Genomic DNA, 24,169 nt, shown 5'->3' on the forward strand with positions numbered 1-24,169 from the left:
AGGAACGTTGTGATGCGCCGCAACTGCTGTTTCCAATGCTGACAGCTCCGATCTAGTTTTGTTGCACTGTGACATGCCACACACATCCGGTGGAGACACGGTGTTAGTCATATAAGGTGGCATCCTCTTGCTTAAAATGTTTTTAAATATTCGAAAATGAATGGAACCCTGTCTGTTCAGGGAAATCAATAACGAAATCAATCAATAGTGATGATTTTATTAAAAAGATTATTTAAATTATAAGGTCAGAGACCAGAAACATCGCAAGCTGGCTTTGACGTTACGGTCAAAAGTTTCTTAAATATGTAACAAATAGCCAGGTCTCCTAAGCAACCAAATTGGCCCGGTTGCTAGGGAGGGTAGAGTCACATGGGGTAACCTCCTCATGGTCGCGATTAGTGGTTCTCGCTCTCAATGGGGCATGTGGTAAGTTGTTCGTGGATCGCGGAGAGTAGCATGAGCCTCCACATGCTGTGAGTCACCGCGGTGTCGTGCACAGTGAGCCACGTGATAAGATGTGCGGATTGATGGTCTCAGAAGCGGAGGCAACTGAGACTTGTCCTCCGCCACCCGGATTGAGGTGAGTAACCGTGCCACCACAAGAACCTACTAAGTAGTGGGAATTGGGCATTCCAAACTGGGAGAAAAGGGGATAAAAAAAACATGTCAAAAATAGAAACTTATCATCTGTAAACTGAAGGTGTGTTGCGATGCACCGCTATGGCCGCTTCCAGTGTAGACAGCTTCATTGTAGTTTTTGGACAAGTTTTAGACTAGCTATATATATAGTTTTTTTGCGTCGAGATGTGCCGCACGCATCTGGTGGAGACACGGTGTTAGTGATATGAGCTGGCATCCTCGTGCTAACAAAAATGAAGCAAAATATTCAAAATGAGCTGATACTGTTCAGGTCTGTTCAGGTCAATAATAACAAAACAAAACAATAAAAAATCAATAATGATCAATGCACTGTTGTTTCAGTAAATCTTAGAGATAAGAAGCTTTTGTTTTGGTCAACTGAATTAGCTGCCTGTTTCAATCTCACAATTACTGAAATCTCAAACCGTTCAGTTTGGCAACTGGGAATGTGGTCATTATACCTGTCCTCTACAGAGCACAAATAGGGACACAGTGTGCTTTGTGGTGCGGCTATCTGGTTTGGACATAGGCTACTATGTGGCCACAGATGCAACACCATTAGGAAAACAAGACTAGAAAAAATAAAAGCGTTCTAGACAAATGTGATCAAAGTATTTAGGACGTGATTGCTACAGAAAGCTGACAAATACACACAAGTTTCATTTTGCATTAATTATTACTGGTCTATTTACATGGCAGTTATTTATATTCAGGTCATGTCATTTATGACATTTGACATACATTCAACTCCACATTATTCACCAGTCTCTCTGAATTCTGAATTATAATTTTTTCTAATAGTTTTTTTTTTCATGATACTGCCCAGGCTTGCACATAAAATAATTACAGCATCATATTTACAATTTCACAGTTCAAGTGATGAAGAAATTGCAGCAGTTTACAACGAAACAAACAAGTACATTCTTGTAAAGAGACAAATTGAGACAAAACAACCCAATCGTTTACATCTGTTTGCAAGCAATCACCAAACAAACAATTCGGCCATTGTTCAAATTCGTGCAAATTCAGGTTTACAGGCCATTTATATGCAGCATGTTTTATATATTCAGTAATTTGTGCAAATCATGATCTATTTTTGCAACAATGGGATAACACACAACGTTATAAAAATGTCACTGTTTAACTGTAAAATACAGAATAATAAATAGATAAATATAGAAAATAATGTATTTTGTAATATTATTTATTTTATTGTATTATTTTATTATGTTTATAAGCAAATATTACAATTATTTAAGGTCTACACTGGAACAATCATCCTCTCTGACCCTTTGACTTTTTAAAAATTGTGACTATCAATTACCGTGACTAGAGCTCTTCCGACATGTTAAAAAAAACAATCAAAAGAACTCTATTACGTTATAAAACCTGCATCCTTCATCAAAATACACTGAAATGTATGACTGCCATAGACCCTTACAAACGTAAAGCAACAACAATTGTCTACAGTAACAGTTTACTATTTACTGTATATAAACTCTAAAAAACTATATCTGAAAGTTACCTAGTCCTGTGCCTTAAACAATGACATTTTAATTAATCTTTGAATTACACTGATTAAATTGCTTATGCTGCAACATGACATTTTAACGTAAAAGGCAGGGCATGAATATTGCTGAATTATATTGCATGTACAGATCAACACAGATCACAGAAAACAGCATGATTCTTTTGGCTTCTAATTTTTTTCTGTCTGCTAATTTTAATGCGTTCTGGAGAACACCATTTTCTTAAAAGTCTAACACTCATGTGCAACCTTGATGCAGTGAAGTATTGCCTTTATTAAGAAACCCACTCAACAAACCAGACAAAACGACATAAAAATACAAGCATTCCACTACATGTGCATTGCACTCCCTTTTGAGAAAAATAAATAAATAAAAAATGTATAATAAGCAAATATGATCAAGCGCACAAACAAATACACACGCACACACAAACCATTAATATGGCTTCTAAACTTGGAATCAAGGCAGTTAAATAGAGGAAGTTTTCATCTGACTTCTTTTTCTTAGTTGACACAGACACAACCAAAGCTTGTGTTCAAGCTCAACTTTGGTTTTCGAGTAAATACAATTATTTTTCTATTATAACATTTTCCCTTTTTTCCCGTCTTATTTACAATTAGATATAAGATCGACCAGCGGTCCATAATACTTTTTCATTGATATTTTACAATGATGTGAAAGACAATTAATTAAATTGCTATGAGTAGAGCCTCTACAGAAAGAACAGAAACCGTCCAAAACCCTTTTGCAAAGCGTTACATTTTATCATTGTCATCTCTTGCAAGTCCCTGGTTTTCTTGTCGTCGCAGCCCAGGCCCGATTGCACTGTATGAACTCTACAAAATACACCACGTAAAACACAACAGGATATCTCCCCTTCACTCGGGACAATAAAGACAACTATATTTAGAAGCTTTGGAAGTTATACAGGGGCGGCGCTAACTACACAAGCAAGTGGAATCGAGGCATCCAACCTTGTTAAACTACTTGTAGCATAGACTTTATATCTAGTAGTGTTAAGTCAACTGGTTCCCATGAAAAGCCACCGAGCTTACCTTCTCCATGGAAGGCTCCTATAAATACAGAACTCGGGTAGAGCTCAGACAAAAACGAATCAACTGGGACTTCCAAAAGTATAGCAAACAGTCCCGGATTTCTCGTCAGAGATTGGACGATAGCCTGGATCTGGCTGTGTAGTCCGTCTCGGGAAGGCTGACTATGGAATCCTTCTTGCGTATTACGGAGTCCACAGGCGCCAGTCCCACCATGCCAGGTGGGGTACCTGTAGGAGGTGGTGTGGATGGGCAATTTACAACCGCAGCTGCTGCTGTTGCTGCTTGATGGGGTACCACCACTCTCTGAGGAACTGCACTCCTAGCTCCAGAAGGCCCGGGAATGGCTGGATGAGGTGTTTGTGGAGGACCAATTGATGTAGAGGAAACGCGAGTTGATGGCGGTGGGCTTGGTGCAACGGGTAGAGCGCCATCTTGAGGCAGGGAGGGCTGGGAAGCAGACAGATCTCTAACGTCATGGGTCAAGCTGCCCGTTTGGTGCAATGGGTGGGAGCTCTTAAGCAGGGTGGGTCGTGTGGGACTGGGAACGTGCTGTTGAATGAGCGACAACTGAGAGCCGGAACGGCCACCCATTGGGCCACTTCCATACTGGAATGTCCGTCCACCAGCTGCCGCAGCTACTAGAGGACTTTGCACCGGCGTACTCGCCAAAGCTACGGCAGCAAGTGCTCCAAATGGTACTGAACCTGGTGGCTGCCCCTGCTGGGGAGAAATGGCAACTGGGCTGGCAAGGTTTTGTACCACCTGGAACCGTCTGACCATCCTGGGTGACTGCATGGTACTCGGCCCCACCATAGGGCCTCCAAACTGGGGACAGAAGCTCATAGCGACCGCCTGCTGGAGGGTTGCAATGGCAGAGCTGCCCTGTGATTGGCCAGGTGGAGCAAACATCCCACCTGGGATGGATGGCGTCATGGACATGGCACGTGGACGCTGCAGGTCTATCAGCTTTACCATCTCTCGGTCGTATTTTACGATCTCTTGGATCATCTCATTCTCGTGATTGTTTAAGGTGCCGGAGTTGAGGTCGTGCTGTACTTTATTCATTAGGATGGAATTCTTTTTCCCTGCAAGGGTGAGATGGATAATTATTTGTATCTTTGATCATTTAAACATATTTTAATTATTCACTTGAATTCGCTCCAAAATACGTAAAATTCCTCCATTGGTTTTAAAAAGAACTTTTAAGTAGCACTAAATAACTCAATAGAAACATACACAGTGTGCAGGGAAAAATCCGGTTTGAATGGACACAACTGACACATGAAAAGCATGACTGGGTCTAAGGGGGGACTAGGGGGTTTTGTCCCTAGATTTGCCTCAAGCTAATACAACCCCCCAACCACCTTCACCCCCTCCGCAACTTTTAATGCCCCTGCCTTATGAAAAGATCAAGGGGTACTCCTCTGGAAATGATGGTGAAACAATCAACGTTGCCCCCTCTCCACCCCCCTAAACATAGAAGTGCCCCACCAAAGATCACATCCTAGTACCAGCCCTGATGAAAAGTAACATTTCACAATCTGAATCTTAAAAAGTCATTACAACTAGTGGTTGACTGACATGGGTTTTTTAATGGCCGGTGCCAGTATCGAGAAAGCAGGGTGGACAATGCCGATATAATGTAATCTATTTATTACATATAATATTTAATGATAGCAGGTATACACAAAATGTAACTTGCTGAAATGAAATGTATTTAAAGGTTTAAAAAAAGTTATATTTTACAGCGTATTTACTCATAAAAAAAAAATAAAAAAAATGAAAACAGAAAATTTGCATTATCCATTGACAAGGCTAACTGACATTAGGCGGAATGAGCACTTCTGTTGCCAATTAGGCAGTTTTTAGCCAAATACATTAATCAGCCAAATATCATCTAATTAACTGGCCCAGCTGAGACATTATACCAGCACATAACTAATTATAACACATAATTAGAACATTGTTTTTACACTGTTCTTCCAAACTAATCTTTAAAGGATTATTCAGGGTTAAACACTGCTTACGTTTATTATGTAAAAACAAGCGAAAAATGCATTTACAGTAATGTACTTACAGTAGGCCTACAATGGAAGTGTAGTAGGCAAGTGTGCAGCACCATGAATAAATGTAATATTATCACAACTTTTCAAAAGTATAACACTAAAAAAGAAGCCCCACTGCTGAAAGAACAATTTAGAGCTTTACATCTCAAATAACAAACATTTTAACAAAAATACTAGCTTTAAATTTCTGCTTTTAAACCCTCCAGTACGCCCCGTAGACTTTCATTGTTCTGTAACTGCATTACTGGACGCACGATTTCAGTTTCCTGACACACAATTCAATATTTTCTGTAGTAATTAACAGCATGCTGCAGATATTGTCGAAAGAGTTTGAGCTGTATTTAACCCTGACTATTCCTTCAAGACCTTTTAAATGTGAGAGTTCACATTCTGTAATTGAGAAAGCATTTCTAGTTTTGCTTACCTAAGCGGTCCAGTCGGTCAATGGCCACAGTCTCAAACGCCCTCCTCATCATGGGGTATTCCTCCAACACCTCATTAAAATTGTCCACGGAGAGAGAGTACAGCCGACAGTAGGTCTCTGCTCGCACGCTCGCTGTACGACGACCTCGTGTCAGCAAACAGATCTCTGACAGAGAGAGAGGCAGTGAAACTCTTAAACACTTCAACACAGTTGCTATGTTCCCATCCAAGTTGTGAATTTAATTTATGCAAATCTCTGAATATCGCAAAAACAATAAGCGAATAAATTAGCATTTCCATCCCAATAGTATAAGAGAACAAAACCCTCACTTCTGGGGCAACTGGCGTGACGTAGAAATGAAAATGGAAGTTGAAGCCACTGTTGATCTTTTTTTAAATGTAATAAATTATTTGGAGTGTAGAGCTTGTAGACAAGTGCTCTGGCGAACTTCATGTTTGACGGCATTCAGCGGCAGATGCCTTATGTTTGGGAACGAAAGCGTGTCAGACACTTTTGGGAGATAATAGTAGCAAAACATTTAAATGACAGGCTTTGGCATTTTACAATAATCAGAGCAACATTTGAGATGCTATGCGATGATATTGATGATATTCTCTGAGCTTTTAGATTTCTCTGAGGTTTTATAGGTCTATGTTTGGTAAATGTGTTTCCATCGTAGTGTTCTTACCAACAACAACAAAATTTGTATCCACCTCAAGCAAACATAGAAATGCACATTTTGGAAACTTTATTTCCATCTTGGTGTTTCCATCCAGTATTTTTTATGCAAAATCCCAACATTTGCGTAAAAATATGTGGATGAAAACCCAGCTAGTTGGAGAACATTAAGATTCAAGAACATTCCAGGGGTCTATTTGCAGGTCTAGATTGTAGGTCTGTTCCAATATTATGCTATCATTTAGTAACACTTTTAAATGAGGTTACTCATGAATTTGTAGATAATCATACACTAGGTCTTACTCAGGAACTAGGTAGACGTCAAAACAAGGCAGGTAGTAAACTAACTCTCCTTTTATTTTATTTTAATGAATTCACTCAGCAATGACTACCCTTACAACTTACAACTTACTTCTTCTCTGTATATTTTTACTTCTTTCTCTTTAACCAATGAGCGCCCCATATGCAACACACATGACACAACAGTTACATTTGTTAACATTAGTTAGCTACATTTGTTTACATGAATGTGTTAATCTTTGTTAACTTTAATTTCAACATTTGCTTATACATATAAAAAAAATGTAATGCTGTATATGTTAACAGTAGTTAACACAATATGAATTAACATGAACTAACAATGAACAACTGTGTTTTTATCAATTAATATTAACCAAGATGTAGCAGGGTGGAGGGCGGGGCCGGGTCGTGATTCCGCACACCCATCCCCAATAAGGCTGATTAAGCCTGAGAGGGATAAGGCCGACCGGAGACGGCAGTGTGTCAGGGAGAGAGTTACGGACAGCTGTCCGACACCTGTGTGTGTGTTTGTGCTTTTGTTTTAGTTAATCATTAAATATTATTTATAGTGTAAAGCCAGTTCTCGCCTCCTCCTTGCCTCTTGTGTTACACAAGATTAAAGGAATATTCCGGGTTCAATCCAAGTTAAACTGATGTAAAAATGATGATTTAAACAACTTTACAGCTCAAATAATACATGAGTTTTATTTATTAAAAGTGCTTTTGTAAAATTATAAGCTTCACATTTCTGCCTTTAAATCCTCCAAAAATTTACCCCATTCACTTCCATTGTAAGTGCCTCACTGTTACCCAGATTTTTGCTTTTTTTAAGAAAAGGAGGGACAAGTCTAAATATTTGTTTTGTAGTAATCAACATTATGCCACAAATGCTGTCAAATGAGCTTAACTTGTATTGAACCCAGAATATTCCTTTAATAAATTATTTTTAAAATATTTTGTTCATTGATAGATCATGATACTAATGCATTAACTTAATGGAACCTTATTTGTAAAGTGTTTCCTATCATTTACAATGCTAACTGCAAATAATAAAATGCACCTAGCCATATACTGTATAATTGTGCATAGTTAGGCCTATTATAGTTGCATCCCACTCACCCTTAAAACATTCTAGGGTGTGGCATTAATGGGGGCTCGTCCAGGATCCTAAATAACTACTTTTTAAAAAATGTAAGGTAATTTTTGCTGTGTGTGGTGAATTGCTGTACAAGCTAGAGTCTGTTGGAGTTTGTTACCTCCAAAAAAATAAGTGCAAAATGAATAGGCTTCTCAATTTTAAAAAAGGGAGGAGAACGTCTTTGTTTTTGACATCAAATGTTGTGCGTCCAGAAAAAAACTTGATATTTTGTTACAAATGCATCTGTCATTTGGTAGAAACTAAATATAGGTTCACATGCAATGAGGATAATAATGGGTTGTGTTGACTACAATTTGTTTTTTGCTCCAAATTATTGGCTGCCAAGAGCATGAAACCATAGAAATTCAAGAGACATTTAGAAACAAATATGATATATATATATATTTATTTATTTATTTTTGTCCTTGTATCATGTCAAAGGAATGTTCTGGGTTCAATTAAAGTTAAGCTCAATCGACAGTATTTGTGGCATAATGATGATTACCACAAAAAAATAAATAAATAAATAAATATTTTGGCTTGTCAAAAAAATCACAATTACAGTAAGGCACAATGGAAGTGATTTAGGCCCGTCCATAAACACTCAAATACACATTGTTTCAAAAGTATAGCCACAAGACATAAACAATATACACGTTAACATGATTTGATGTAACAAATTAACTTATAGGGTTTATCAGCATTGTGTTGTCATGACATCAAAGTTGTAATATTGGCTATAACTTTACACAGTCAAGGTTAGTAAGCAATTTTATCACAATACCATCATGTTAACATATATAATGTTTACGTTATGTGGCTATACTTTTGAATCAATGTATATTTTAATATTTATTAGCTTGCCCCATTCACTTCCAGTGTTAATACCTTACTGCAACCACGATTTTTGCTTCGTCTTTCTTTTTTTTTATATATATAAATGAAGGACGAGTAGAATTTTATTTGTATTTATTGTGGTAATCCATATTATGCCACAGATGCTGTCGACTGAGCTTAACTTGTATTGAACCCGGAATATTCCTTTAATAATTTGGAGTGTCTATTTGCACCCCAGTGTAAATACCATCTGACACACAATAGTCTGGTGATACCACAGAAATATACAACAAACTAAATAGTATAGCTGCGGTGGCATGGGGTGTAAAGACGGTGTGTGAATGTGTACTGTTGTCCTAGCAACTGTGGTTCGAATCCGTGTTTTGTCCCACTCTTTTTCCCCATCTAATTTCCTGTTTCCACTCTTTTTTCTTTTTTTATCCCCTTTTCTCCCCAATTTTGGAATGCCCAATTCCCACTACTTAGTAGGTCCTCGTGGTGGCGCAGTTCCTCAATCCGAGTGGCGGAGGACAAGTCTCAGTTGCCTCTGCTTCTGAGACAGTCAATCCGCACATCTTATAACGTGGCTCGTTGTGCATGACACCGCGGAGACTCACAGCACTGGAGGCTTCATGCTACTCTCCGCGATCCACGCACAACTTACCACGCACCCCCATTGAGAGCGAGAATCACTAATCGTGACCACGAGGAGGTTACCCCATGTGACTCAACCCTCCCTAGCAACCAGGCCAATTTGGTTGCTTAGGAGACCTGGCTGGATTCACTCAGCACACCCTGTATTCGAACTCGCGACTCCAGGGGTGGTAGTCAGCCTCAATACTCGCTGAGCTACCCAGGCCCCCTCCTGTTTCTACTCTTAATATTTCCTTTAATACTAAAAATAATAGATAAAAGTGAATATAAATGTTGATTTCATCGCAGTGATTTGGTCACGGTGAATGTCGTGGAGTGCAGAGAAGGGTTTGATCTGGAGGCGGGTCTGTCGATAAGCACTCATTCCTGCGTTGGTTTCCATACAGAAACAATGGTTACTGTAGTAAAACCAAGGTTATTTTTTATAAGGTAAGGTTAAGGTTAGGTTTAGGGGTAGGGGTCATTGTAGTATGTCTGTGGCACTCAAAAAATATGGGTTAATTATGGGCACATATTTAAATATGGGTGCAATTAGTATCTACCGTTATTTGCACCAGGGTTGGGGTGCAAATAATATCTGCCACTATTTGCACTGGGGTGTAAATAGCATATACAATTATTTGCACCAGGGTGTAAATAGCATCTGCCTTAATAATTTTGCATATTGTTGGGTAATTTGTCCATGTTTCTTTGTCGCTCTCACATGATGTAAATAACCTAGAGAAGTCTTTCCCACTGATACCTGCACAAATGTATGTACTGCAGAATAAACATTAAAAAATTTTACAAAATCTCTACCGGTTGACACATCATCTATATAGACATACTGCCCAGCCCTACCCACCAGGCATTATTTCATGGTGATTGTCCAAGGTTATTTTGTGTCTATATTTATAGGTCTATATTTATAGGTATAGGTTGTCTGAGATTAAATTTACCTCAGACAATATTGGAACACTAGTGTGAAACTCTTCAGGATGGGAGAGAACTGTCCAGTAAAAGCCTCCATAGATAATAAACATCATTCATCGCACGTTGTGCGTCATCCTCTGTATTAAACCCTGACCGATCCATTAGGTCCTCTGTGTGTTTGGTCCATTTCCCTGTCTGCTCCCAAAATCAATCTACAAAATCCAATACACAACCTTGGAAGCTTCAGCTAATTTTAGAGAGCCTTGTCATTCCCGTGGCATTCATCGGGAGCCGCGGTCATTCATCAAACCGATAGGTAGTAAATTAAAGCCACAGTCCAAGGTACGTACGTAAAGGTGAACAAATGCACCAACCCACACTTGTATGGACATGCACACAGGTACAAAACCTAATTTGCATCTAATTTGTTCTTTCTTCTGAATACACATAAAATTAACACACACACACACACACACACACACAAAGTGGTACAACCTGTAGAAAGAAGAATTGTAAGAATTGCAAATGAAAATTAATATCGCAATTGTTTCTCCTAGTCAGCAATGAGATTAAATAAAGACATTTCAGATGTTTCTTTTTTTTTAAAAAAGAAGAAAAAAAAGAAGCTATAATTATCTAAGCTATACTATCAACATTATAATTTTTTTAGCTTGGTACTCTTACTGCATGTCAACAATTGACTCGTTTCTGTTTGTGTTTCCCCTAAAGTATTTTTGAAGAAATATCTGAGACAAAGTTGGTAGGGGTGTTTCTTCAACTTCTAGCAATTTCATGACCCAGGGGCTGATTTTTATTAAGACTAACAGATTTCAACTTTTTTCTTTTTGTTATATGAAGGGCATATTAAAACTGACTTAAACTTTTTACCAGGCCATCATCATTTATTTTTGGTACTTTTCAGATGCCTTTTATCTATAGATTTTGTTGTTTTAGCCTTGTCTCAGAGCAAGACTTTCAATATTAAACTATGCAAATCCATTCAAAAAATATAAATTATTGCATGTTTAAAACATATTTGATCATATTTTATGTATTTATTTTATAAAAATGTTATGTACCTTGAATGCATATAGTAGTTTGGCATGTATAACCCACCCCTGTGACATTATTTTTTCTAAATAAAGAGAGCAATGGTTCATACAAAAAAAAAACACATGAGACCTCTTCAGTGTTGGCTCAAGAGCTGTGTGCTACAGCATGCCTGGCGCCAAGGACGCATGTGCATCGCTATATCTATATCGCTACCTGCTATAGCACCTTGGACAGCTCCTGCTCTCTACCAGCAAGGTGTCATGCTGTGGCAGGTTTTCAGGCAGAAAGTGGTGACCACAGATGCTTCCAACACACGCTGGGGTGCATTGTGTGACAGACGCCCAGCTTTCGGCACCTGGACAGGTGCGAGTAGGGTGTGGCACATCAACCGCCTGGAGCTGTCGACTGTTTTCCTAGCCCTGAATGCTTTTCAATCCGAAATAGCGAATTATCATGTTCTGATTCACTCGGACAACATGACAGTTGTAGAGCATAAAAACCGCCAGGGCGGAATTGGTTCCCTGCCAATGACTGACACGTCGCCTCCTCCTGTGGAGTGAGATGTAGCCCTCACACACCCCTCTCCTTCAAAGGTCCTTGCTGGGACAGCGAGAGAGGAAGTCAGCCATTACGTTATCTTTGCCAGGGATATGATAAACTTTAAACTGGAAGGGCTGCATAGCTAGGTACCACCGGGTAATCCTTCCATTATTGTCCTTCATCCTCGGCTGGAGGGACAGGCTCTATCGTGTCCTTCTGCAGAAAGGTCGCAATTTCCACGTGCAGGGCAGCACAGCAGCGTTCTCGCCCTTCACTGAGGTGAAGCGGACGCCGTTGAACCTGGGTGGACACCTGGTGAACTGAATCGCATAGCCGAGTCGGATGGTCCGGGTCAGCCACCGCGATGGGTTGGAGAGCGCAAGCCACGCCTCCAAACTCCGGGCGAGGGGGACCAAGGGGACAATCGCATCGGACGTACCGGTGGGTGGGGCTTAGTGGTGAGGCGGAGCCTGAGGCACCACGTTGAGGGGGCTCGTGCCCCGAACCTGTGGCCATGCTGAGTCTGGGGACGTCGAAGCACTTACCTGGCTCCGTATACCCATCATAGGGCTGGTCAGGGAGGGCGGAGGAGGGAAGTCATCCCCATAGTCCATCAAAACCGCCCTGGTGTGGGTGTGTTTGTGCCACAGCTGGGCACGCCGGGGCAGGGGGCCCACCTCTTGAACTGTGCCGGGGCAGGATGTGCTGAATAGCCTCCGTCTGCTTCTTAACTGCCGAGAACTGCTGGGCAAAGTCCTCGCCGGTGTCACCGAATAGGCCAACCTGGGAGATGGGGGCATCAAGCCTCCTTCATCTCAACCAGGTTGAGCCAAAGGTGGCATTCCTGAACCACGAGGGTGGACATCGCCTGCCCGAGAGTCCACGCCGTGGCCTTTGTCGCCCGGACAGCAAGATCGGTCGCCAAACGCAGCTCCTGCATCACTCCCGGGTCAGAACTACCCTCGTGCAGTTCTTTAAGCGCCTTGGATTGGTACACTTGCAGGAGAACCATGGCGTGCAGGGCGGAGGCTGCCTGTGCAGCGGCACCGTCAAACCATCGTCAGGCCGCGAGGGTTCAGGTGGGAGTGGAGGGTTCCACTCCAGCCCAAACGCTCACAGCCGCCCTGGCAAGCATCGCCTCCAGCTCTGCGTTGGCCTGCAACTGGGTGACCACACCCGAAGGTGGAAGCCCAGCAGAGTCCTCAGCGTCCGACTGGACGAGCATGCTCTCTGATGCCGCTGTCGTCAACTCATCCTCTTCATGAACCCCGAATGAGACCGCAAACTCGCCCTGAAACTAGCTGGCAGTTTCATCGCGGAGAGCTCGATCGGGGCGATCGAGCGTGCTGGGGAATGGGAGGTCCGCTGGGGCGTACTCGGCGGAGCGGCTCCCATTGGGGTCACCAAGTCGTTCCCAGTGCTAACCGACATGGCCTCAAACCCGTAGGTAGAAGGACCGTGGTGGGGAGCCACTGGGGTGGCTTTCCCTCCGAAGAAGTTGCCATGGTCATGTTCTCGCAGTGAGGACATGAACTATCCACGAACGCTGTCTCCACATGGGCAGCGCCCAAGCAAGTAAGACAGCGATCGTGGCCATCGGAAGCGGAAAAATAATGACCGCAACCAGGAATTATACACAAATGAAAAGGCATCTTTAAAAAGATGCTCTCCGTGAGTGCCACTCTTTTAGAGGAAAATATACTCTTTCAGTTAAGAATATACTCTTTTAGTCTGTCGAAGCGTCCAGGGGCGTTCTCTGCACTCCAATGCGAGAGGGGAGAAGCCGCTGTAATGCGCCGTAAATCCAACAGCTTGTAGAGGTGAATGAGACAGCGGGGAATTCAGCTCAATGAGAACACAACCGCTCGGCTCCGAAGAGAAAATCTGAACCTGAATGAGTGGTTCCTGTGGCGAGCCAGCTCCTTTTATACCCGTATGTCCGGGGGAGTGGCATGCAAATTCCACTCACCAATTCCCATTGGCCTTTTCTCAAAGATCAGAGGTGTTTGGGGCTCCCAAGAGTGACCCCTAGTGTCACTACATCGACACAACGTCGAGTGAGTGACAGATAGGGAAGGCAACTTAAACAACCAACCAAAAAAACCCTCTCCCCACCAAGAACAAGGAGACATATATATATATTGTCTGATCAGACCAATTACAAACAAACAGGGGGAATAAAACACAAACACATTCACTGCATACACAAAAGCAAAACAACTCCGGCTAGCCTATTAACTAAAACAAACACTTCAGCTATGCCCAACAATATTCAAATATCAAAACTCAAATCTTAATAAATATACAAAGTAACCGAACTGCATAATCCCCACTCCCCCTTGATGCAGTAGGCAGTTGGTACAGCACAATCAGCACTTCCTGTATTTAAGACTGCTGCTTTCAAAAATCCCTCTATTGCCCAGTTCTAGCCAGACGACCGCTCAGCAGAATTAAGGAACACCCCAGCACCAGTAAAACAGAAGAAGTGATTAGTTATGTAATTAGATAATGTTGAAAACACAAGTTAACTAAATGTGCGCGCTAACAAATACAACCAATGAATTCAACAGATACTAAATAAATCAAATGTTATAAACATTGAGTTGTCATTATTGATATGTATATAGATATTGGCAAAATGTGTAAAATGATATCAAAACATAAAATGAAGGCATGTATGGGTGCAGGAAGGTTACAAACTTTCACTCTTGCTGTGGGGCTACAGATGTAGCCCTCACAAGGACGCACAAAGGAAAGTCCATCTCCAAGCAAAGACTTTCCCACTGGATCATTGATGTGATCGCCATGGCTTACAAGTCGCAGGGTGTGAATTTCCCAGTTGGTGATAAAGCAAACTCAACTAGAGGCATGGCCTCTTCTTTGCATGGATGAACAGTGTGTCCTTACAAGACATATGCTTTACAGCATGTCTTCTCCAAACACATTTGCAAGGTTTTACAACCTAGATGTAACGTCTCTCTCTTCACAAGTCCTCTCTGTCTAAAGCGCTTGCTATTTCTTTGGCCAAACATAAACTTATGCCCCCCTTTTTAAGTATGGGCTCCCCCATCATTTTACACAACCGCTTGCGTTCAGACTGTTGTAATTTCCCATAAAGTCACAAGCACTTTCATTATAAATAAAAGTTCCTTCCTGACTGGGTTCGTGAAGGGGTTAATTCACACTATATGACTATAGTTCATATATCCATTCTAAGTGCTCCCCTCCTGGATCACCATGAGGGTTATACACTTGTGGTATACTCATGTCGGTTACTGGACCGTGGCATCATGTTCTTTTGAGAATTATGCTTCGCTATCCCTCTCTGGGAGTGTTATGTCATGTAGTGTGGCGTGATGGGACTCTGTTCCCCATATGTGTCAGCTCGACGCAATGTTGAGTGAACTGTAATCGTAAGGAAACGTCTCGGTTACGTATGTAACCTTGGTTCCCTGAGATGAAGGGAACAAGACATTGTGTAAGTTGGCCGCACTACAGACTTTTTTAGGTGCAAGCGATGTGCTCTTTGTCCTTCAGTCAGAAAATTCTGAAAATGGTGTTTTCACACCCGCTTATATACCGGACAGCTTCGCGCCTAAAAGGGTGGGGCTTAAGCACCATGGCCAATCCTAGAATTGGCGTTATTGTAGAAGGGTTTCAACTAGCTCTTCAGAAAAGAAATTTCCCATATGCGTCAGCTTGACGAAATGTCTCGTTCCTTTCATCTCAGGGAGTCAAGGTTACATATGTAACTGAGATGTTTTCATTTATAATGTGATTCTCTGTTGTGCAGTACTTTAACTGACAAAAATAAGACTCATTTTGTGTTTTGGATTATGCTGTGAGGATCTTTACCGAAGCACTTATAAAAGTAATTGTTCTTTTTTCTTTGATTAAAGTTGTATTAATTCAATTGATTAGACATTATGTTGATGATGATATTGATTAAACTTTAAAACATAGAACGGAAAACAGAATATGTGGTTTCCAAGTTTAAAAAAAACTTGAATCAGTGTTCAGTTAATTGAGAAACTCTTCAAGAAAACATGCAATGGTTTTAATCTATTATATACTTTGATACATTTAACATTGTTAAATAGGCTAAAGGAAGGTGTTCAAGAGCATATGACCTTTTTATTATTATTATTTTGTGGTATCAAAATTGCTTTTGAGAATCGTGAAATTTAATGGTATTGGTACCGACTACTGAAATTTTGATATCGTGACAATTCTACACCACACCAAACAGTTTTGTCCAAGTTGACATGTGTCAGTGAAGAGCATCCTTAAGATAAAATATGAGACCAGTGGCATAGCCAAGGGTGGGCCGGGTGGGCATGTGTCCACCCAAATTAGACACTGTCCCACCCATAATATTAGAGATTATTCTTTGACTTCAAATATATTTTTATAAAATAGTTTAAAAAATGCATACATTCGGATTTCTTAAAGTGTGAAAGAACTGTTTGATGCAGCACTTCTCTGTTGTTAAAGAAAACTTCACATCCATTTTTATTGAGGCCCACCTAAAAGTAATTTCCTGGATATGCCCTTGTATGAGACAAGTGATGTTTGAACAAAACAAAACAAAACGTAACAAAAATCAAGGTAAATATAACTTGTTGTGAGCAGAATATTTTATTTGGTGTCATTTCTAATCAAGCTGTAATTTAGCTAAATTTGCATAAAGTGTTAAAACTATTATTTAGGATTCATAAAATGTTAGCTATAAAATTACCTTTAGCAAGACAAAGTAGTCGGACATTTTATTTCAAAAACGTTAAAAATGTAATTTCCATGAGTGTCATTTCCACCACAGATTTCTATAAAGTACAATACAGAGTTTGAAATGTGCTGGGAATTACAGTGGTGGGAATTTTAATGACTTAAAGAAAAGAAAAAAAATGACATAAATCATCAGTGATACATACACATACACTATTGCACATTTTAGTAGACAATAAAAAATAAAAAAAATTGTTAGACTGTGAAAAATGTTTTAACGAGACTTTACTTTCTAGAAGTCCACAGTTGAAAAAACACCCTTAAATGAAGTGTAACTGAGAACTCCATTAGCAAATCTCCTGAGCTATGAAAGAGCAACCTCTGAGCAATAACATTTTCCATTGGGTAATACTAGGATGAAGATCCTTTTAAACATGATGTTAAAAGTATAAGGCTTTATCTCTCTTTATCTCATGCTACACAAGACATCAGTTTGTCTTTGACCCTTCCAAGGTCACATGCTTAAAGCTCTTCCAAGCATATCTGCCCACTGCAGCTAAAACCGGCTGACTCATGCGGATTTATGGCTGCAGAGGGATCGTGTTCCACTCCTCAGCAGCACACACACTCACACAACACTCTTCTAGAGTTCTCCAGGGTTCTGGATTTCTCTGCCAACTTAGAACCAAGAGAACTGATTTGAATGCTACTGCAGATCTGAATTTGATTAGTAAAGATCAAGAGAATTTTGGAAATAAAGAAGCTAACACCATGTCCTAATCAGGCGTGATGCAACAAGTTTACAGAGACAGTTAGGCTCATTTATCTGTCCAACACAGCCACTCAGAGCATGTTAGATGTTTAAATGTAAAGCAGGATTTTGTAGCAATGAGATTTCACTTATTGTGGGGCTAGCCAGTGTGACACCACAGAAGTGGAAAGCAAGCTCGGCACGTTTGCACCTGGTTTGACATGGTGTTAGTTTTAAAATTTCTCTGAGGAGTTTAAAGAGTACTTAGATGAAAGAGGTCACATCATATCCGGCTTAAATTGTTTTTCAATGTTACGGGGTTCGATAAAGTTTAAGTACTTTAATTAAGCAAAGTGATGGTTTAATTTCCATCTAATCTGCACAGATATAAAATAAGGTATATTTGAGTAATTTGTATTGTACCTCCGAAGTAGGAGCCATCAGAAAGTTTCATTCCGACAGTTCCTTTGGTAATAATGTTCACAACGCCAAGTTGAATGAAGTACATCTTCTTGCCAATGGTGCCCTCACGGATTATGTAATCGCCCGGCTGGAAGACTTCGAAACGGAGCTTCGTCAGCATGGCTGTCACAAAGTTGGGTTCGGCATTGGCGAACAGGGGCATCGAGGCCACCAGCTTACGGCAGTTAAAGTTCACTATTTCCTAAGAAAAAATGAAAACCGATGGGAGGCGAAAGAAATTAGGTCTTTTCAAACAAATTGTACACGTATATTACATACACAGCATTTATGTAAAGCAGTTTAAGGGTGAATCTTACAAAAACTGTAAAGACATGGTTGGGTCAAATTTAATTCCAAAATGTATGAATCTATAAATTATTTTAGATAATAAGAAAATGTAAATTTTAATACTGAAATGTGAAAATCATATTCTCATTTATTTAAATTGTAAAGTACAGTTGTAAAATCGCATTTGTTGTACTACATTTGCTGATTTAAAAAAAAATAATAATAATTTAAATAAACAAATAAATAAAATCCTAATTGTGAGTAAACATAGTTGTGATGACTTTACTATTATTCTAAATGTGAAAAAAAATATATATATAATAAAGAATGAGTTAATGTTTAAAAACTTTTGACCGGTAGTGTATATATATTATAAAATAAAAGTTTATATAACCTTTTTTTTTTTTTTTCTTCTTTTTGTTTTTAGTGTGATGTGCTGGAAATTTTGGTGTGAAATTTGACCTGGGTATTTCTTAAAGAGATTCACCTGTAAATGGACAATATACATAATAAATAAATAAATAAAAATCTGCCATTTAAAAAATAAAATGCTTAAAAATAATTTCCACCATAGAATGGTATCATACACAATTCGGAACACTTCACGTCCCAGGCTTTGATCTTATTTTATTTTTTTAAATCCTAGTTGTGTCTGGACAGGAGGATTGTATTACATCATAGAAATGAGAATGAGTTCCCTATCTGTCACTCACTTGACGTTGTGTCCCCCGGACATACAGGTATAAAAGGAGCTGGTATGCAACCACTCATTCAGATTTTCTCTTCGGAGCCAAGCGGTTCTATTCATTGAGCTGAATTCATCCGCTGAGTTCATTCACCTCATCTGCTGGATTTACAGCGCATTTCAGCGGCTTCTCCCCCTCTGCACCCGTGGAGTGCAGAGAATGACCCTGGGCGCTTCGGCAGAACAACAAAAAGAGTATATTCTAAAAAAAAGAGTATATTTTCAATTCTAAACGAGCAGCACACACGGAACGTCTTTTTAAAGATGCCTTTCCGTTTGTGTGTTATTCCTGGTTGTGGTCGTTATCTCTCCGCTTCTGACTGCCACGATCGCTGTCTTACATGTCTGGGTGCTGCCCACGTGGAGACTTCGTTCGTGGATGGGTCTTGTCCTCATTGCGAGAACATGATCATGGCAACGTTGCGTTCGCGGCTTGCCTTCCCTGCCTTAGTCCTTCTACCTACGGGTATGAGGCCGCATCAGTTAGCACTGGGGGCGATTTGGGGACTCCAATGGGACCACCTCCGCCGGGCCTCCCATTCCTCAGCATGCTCGCTTGCCCTGGTCGGGCTCTTGGACGAGACCGCTGGCTCATCTCAGGGCGAGTTCGACCTCTTATTCGGGGCCCGGGAAGACGATGAGCTATCGAGCGCAGCATCGGAGAGCAGGCTCGTCCACTCTGAAGCGGAGGCTTCACCTGGGCTTCCCCTTCGGGTGTAGTCGCCCAGTCTCAGGCCGATGCGGAGATGATGGACATGCTTTCCCGGGCAGCCGCGAGCATCGGGCTAGAGTGGAACCCTCCACTCTCCCCTGAACCCTCGCGGCTCAATGATTGGTTCCTGGGCCCAGAGTGCCGCTCATGGCCGCGCCCTGCCCTGGTTCCTTTCTTCCTGGAAGTGCATGAGTAGCTGACAAGATCCTGGAGGCCACCTTTTACTACCCGGTCCCGATCTTTAAGCTCCCCCGCTCTCACTACCCTCGATGTTGGGGCAGCCAAGGGGTATTCGGTGATTGCCCAGGTGGATAAGGCACCGTCCAGGGCCTGAAGGTTTACATCGTGTCTGACGGCTAAGGCCTACGGTGCCACTGGACAAGCCGCCTCCACCCTGCACGCCATGGCTCTCCTGCAGTACACCAAGCCAAGGCGCTAAAAGAGCTGCACGAGGGTAGTTCTGACCCGCAGCCCACCCCCACGGCCCGGCACCGGAGTGGAGCCCACCACAGGAAGCAGATGCCACCCGTCTCACGGCCGGCCGCCAAGAACCCTAGGAAGGCTTTGAAGCGCCCCTGAGACAGGCGACCCCGGGACAAGGAGACCCGCTTCTACAGAGCTGGTAGACAGACCACTCCATCCCCCCGGTGAGACAAAAGAGTGGTTTCCTTGTTCTCTGGGTCGCATGTCAGGTGCACACAGCCATCATCACGACCGCCATTCACCATCCCATTTTGGCAGGTTTGGCGCTCCAGAGGTGGACCCCCCACCCCTGCGCGGCCAGCTGTGGCAGAAACATGCCCACACCGGGTTGGTTCCGACGGACTGCGGGGACGATGTTCCTCCTCCCCCCTCCTTGACCAATATTATGGTGGGTGTCAGGAGCCAGGTAAGTGCTTCGATGTCTCTGGACTCAGCACGACCATGGGGTTCAAGCCCCCTTGACGTGGCGCCTCAGGCTCCGCCCCACCACGAGGCCCCACCCGCCGGTACGTCCGACGCGATTATCACCTTGGTCCCCCTCGCCCGGAGTTTGGACACGTGGCTCGCGCTTTCCAACCCGTCGCGATGGCTGACCCAGACCGTCCGACTCGGCTATGCGATTCAGTTCGCCAGACTCCCACCCAGGTTCAGCAGTGTAAGTTTCACCTCGGTGCATGCAGAGATTGCTACCCTTCTACGGAAGAGTGTGACAGAGCCTGTCCCTCCGGCCGAGATTAAGAAGGGGTTTTACAGCCCCTACTTCATCGTACCGAAGAAAGGTGGTGGGTTGCAGCCAATCTTGGACCTGCAAGTACTGAATCGGGCCTTGCACAGACTCCCGTTCAAGATGCTGACGCAAAAGCACATTTTAGCGAGCATCCGGCATTAAGATTTGTTCGCGGCAGTAGACCTGAAGGACATGTACTTCCACATCTTGGTCTTACCTCAACACAGACCCTTCCTGCGGTTTGCTTTCAAGGGCCAGGTGTACCAGTACAAGGTCCTCCCCTTCGGCCTATCCTTGTCCCCTCGCATCTTCACAAAGATCACAGAGGCAGCCCATTCCCCGCTAAGGGAAGTGGGCGTCCGCATCCTCAATTATCTCGACGACTGGCTAATCCTAGCTCACTCTCGGGATATATTGTGTGCGCACAGGGACCTGGCGCTCACGCACCTCAGCCGACTGGGGCTTCGGGTCAACTGGGAAAAGAGCAAGCTCTCCCCGGTTCAGAGTATCTTTTTTCTCGGCTTGGAGTCTCGATGACGGCGCACCTCACGAACGAACGTGCACAGTCGGTGCTGAACTGTCTGAAGGCATTCAGACAGAAGACAGTGGTTCCACTGAAACTTTTTCAGAGGCTCCTGGGACATATGGCATCCTCAGCGGTGGCCACACCGCTCGGTTGATGCATATGAGACCACTTCAGCACTGGCTTCAGACTCGAGTCCCGAGTTGGGCATAGCGCTGTGGGACACATCGTGTGGTCATCACGCCGATCTGTTGCCGCCTCTTCAGCCCTTGGACCAACCTTGCATTTCTACGGGCAGGGGTTCCCCTAGAGCAGGTCTCCAGGCACGTCGTGGTTATGATGGACGCCTCCAAGACAGGCTGGGGCGCCGTATGCAATGTTGGCACATCAACTGCCTCGAGTTGTTGGCAGTACTGCTCGCCCTGCGGAGGTTCCGGCCGTTGATCCAGGGCAAGCACGTGTTGGTCTGGACGGACAACAAGGTGACGGTAGCATATGTAAACTGTCAAGGTGGTCTACACTCCCGTTGCATGTCACAACTCGCTTGCCGTCTCCTCCTCTGGAGTCACCAGCGCCTCAAGTGGCTATGAGCCACTCACATCCCAGGCGACCTCAACATCACACAGGATACACTGTCAGGACAGGTTACACTCAGGGGAGAGTGGACACTCCACCCCCAGGTGGTCCAGATGATTTGGAGTCGATTCGGTCAAGCACAGGTAGACCTGTTTGCTTCCCAGGAATCCTCCCACGGCCGCTTTGGTATGCCCTGACCGAGGCACCCCTCAGTATAGATGTGTTGGCACACAGCTGGCCCCTGGGATTACACAAATACGTGTTTCCCGCAGTTAGCCTACTTGCACAGACCCTGTGCAAGGTCAGGGAGGACAAGGAGCAGGTCATCCTAGTAGCACCCTACTGGCCCACCCAGATGTGGTTCTCGGATCTCACGCTCCTTGCAACAGCCCCCCCCCAGCGAATTCCCCTGAGGAAGGACCTTCTTTCTCAGGGACGGGGCACCATCCGGCACCCACGACAAGACCTCTGGAATCTCCACGTCTGGCCCTTGGACGGGATGCGGAAGACCTAAGTGGCCTACCACCCGCAGTGGTAGACACAATCACTCAGGCTAGGGCTCCCTCTACGAGGCGCCTGTATGCCTTGAAGTGGCGTCTGTTCGCTAAGTTGTGTTCTTCCCTACGCGAAGACCCCCAGAGATCCGCAGTCGGATCGGTGCTTTCCTTCTTGCAGGAGAGGCTGGAGGGGTGGCTGTCCCCCTCCACCTTGAAGGTGTATGTAGCCACCATTTTGGCACATCACGATGCAGTGGATGGTAAGTATTTGTGGCAGCACGACTTGATCATCAGGTTCATGAGAGGTGCTAGGAGGTTGAATCCCTCCAGACCGCGCCTCATCCCCTCGTGGGACCTCTCTGTAGTCCTTCGGGGTCTACGGGGAGCTCCCTTTGAGCCCCTGGAGTCAGTTGAGCTTAAGGCACTCTCTTTGAAGACTGTCCTCCTGACTGCGCTCACTTCCATCAAGAGGGCTGGGGACCTGCAGGTGTTCTCTGTCAGCGAATCATGCCTGGAGTTTGGTCCGGGATACTCTCACGAGCCCACTCTACTAGGAATTTAGCGGCCTCCTGGGCCCTGACCAGTGGTGCCTCTTTGGCAGACATCTGCAGAGCAGCGGTCTGGGCAACACCCAACACCTTTGCGAGGTTCTATAATCTCCGGGTTGAGCCGGTTTCATCCCGTGTGTTGTCAGGTACGAGCAGGTAAGTTCCAGGACAGCTGGCCGGGTGTACCGCTTGCGCATAGTGACTTTCCCCTCCCATGAGGTGAAGACGTGCGCTTTTGACTCCCAGTCATGTTCACAAGCTTTGACCCCTGGATGGCTTTCCTCCTTAGCCCTGTGGCAGACAAGTTTGCGGAGAAACTCGCTGCCGGCCCAGTACGTGTGCTAATTAGGCCCTGTACTGAGGTAGGTGCTCCACATATGCTGGTTCCCTGTAGGTGACCCCATGTGATATCTTCAGCTAAATTGTTTCCCTGTCGGTAAACTGCGTCTTCCTTGGGCAGAGGCCCCTCTGCACCTGGTCACCATGTTTGTAGAAACTCCTCCCCCCTCGGGTAGGACCTACCATAGGACTTCTCCACATGACATACTTCCGACAAGACTCAGTAAGACCATGTGACGTATTTCCACTCAAAATACCCCCCCACCCCCCCTTTTTTTTTCTCTGGCCAGGGTGTGGTCTCCGCGGTGTCTTCCCCTTGGGAGTGACACCCCCCTGCCGTAGACATTTATGGCCCCCAGTCAGTTAACAAATTCTACTCTTCTTGGGGAGAAAAAAAGAGGAAAAGAGGCCATGGCTGGGCTAGCCTGTCCCTATTTTTTAGGTAGTCGACTTGTTCCCGAAGGACCGTTAAGATTGTTGGGGGAGGTTACGAGACAGCCTGGTGCGCTGGCTACGAGGCACACAGTGGTCTGCCCCTCTCGCACTGCCAGTCCACGTAACACAGTTCAGCTAGTTGTGGCGTGTTGTACAGGGACCCCTAGTGTCACTACATCAACACAACGTCAAGTGAGTGACAGATAGGGAACGTCCTGGTTACTTTCGTAACCTCCATTCCCTGATGGAGGGAATGAGACGTTGTGTCCCTCTTGCCACAACACTGAACTACCCACTGAAATGGCCGGGACCTTGTCTCGGCTCCTCAGCACAAAACCTGAATAAGTGGTTGCATACCAGCTCCTTTTATACCTGTATGTCTGGGGGAGTGGCATGCAAATTCCACTCACCAATTCCCAATGGGCTTTTTTAAAAAAGCAGAGGTGTTTGGGGCTCCCAAGAGTGACCCCTAGTGTCACTACATTGACACAACGTCTCGTTCCCTCCATCAGGTAACGGAGGTTCCGAAAGTA

The 24,169-nt window shown here is 43.6% G+C and overlaps 1 protein-coding gene across 1 annotated transcript in view; it reads right to left on the bottom strand.

The window, feature by feature from the left end:
• Positions 1-1,356: 1,356 nt before the first annotated feature.
• Positions 1,357-24,169, bottom strand: part of LOC127440672 (potassium/sodium hyperpolarization-activated cyclic nucleotide-gated channel 2-like) — a 90,172-nt gene continuing 67,359 nt past the window's right edge. The window contains exons 7-9 of the mRNA XM_051697405.1: positions 17,725-17,965; positions 5,714-5,878; positions 1,357-4,308 (exon numbers count right to left, since the gene is read on the bottom strand). Coding sequence (XP_051553365.1) covers positions 3,329-4,308; positions 5,714-5,878; positions 17,725-17,965 — 1,386 coding nt within the window. The 3' untranslated portion in view covers positions 1,357-3,328. The remainder of the gene's footprint in view (positions 4,309-5,713; positions 5,879-17,724; positions 17,966-24,169) is intronic.

Source organism: Myxocyprinus asiaticus, chromosome 5 (assembly GCF_019703515.2).
Source record: "Myxocyprinus asiaticus isolate MX2 ecotype Aquarium Trade chromosome 5, UBuf_Myxa_2, whole genome shotgun sequence".
Lineage (NCBI taxonomy): Eukaryota > Metazoa > Chordata > Actinopteri > Cypriniformes > Catostomidae > Myxocyprinus > Myxocyprinus asiaticus.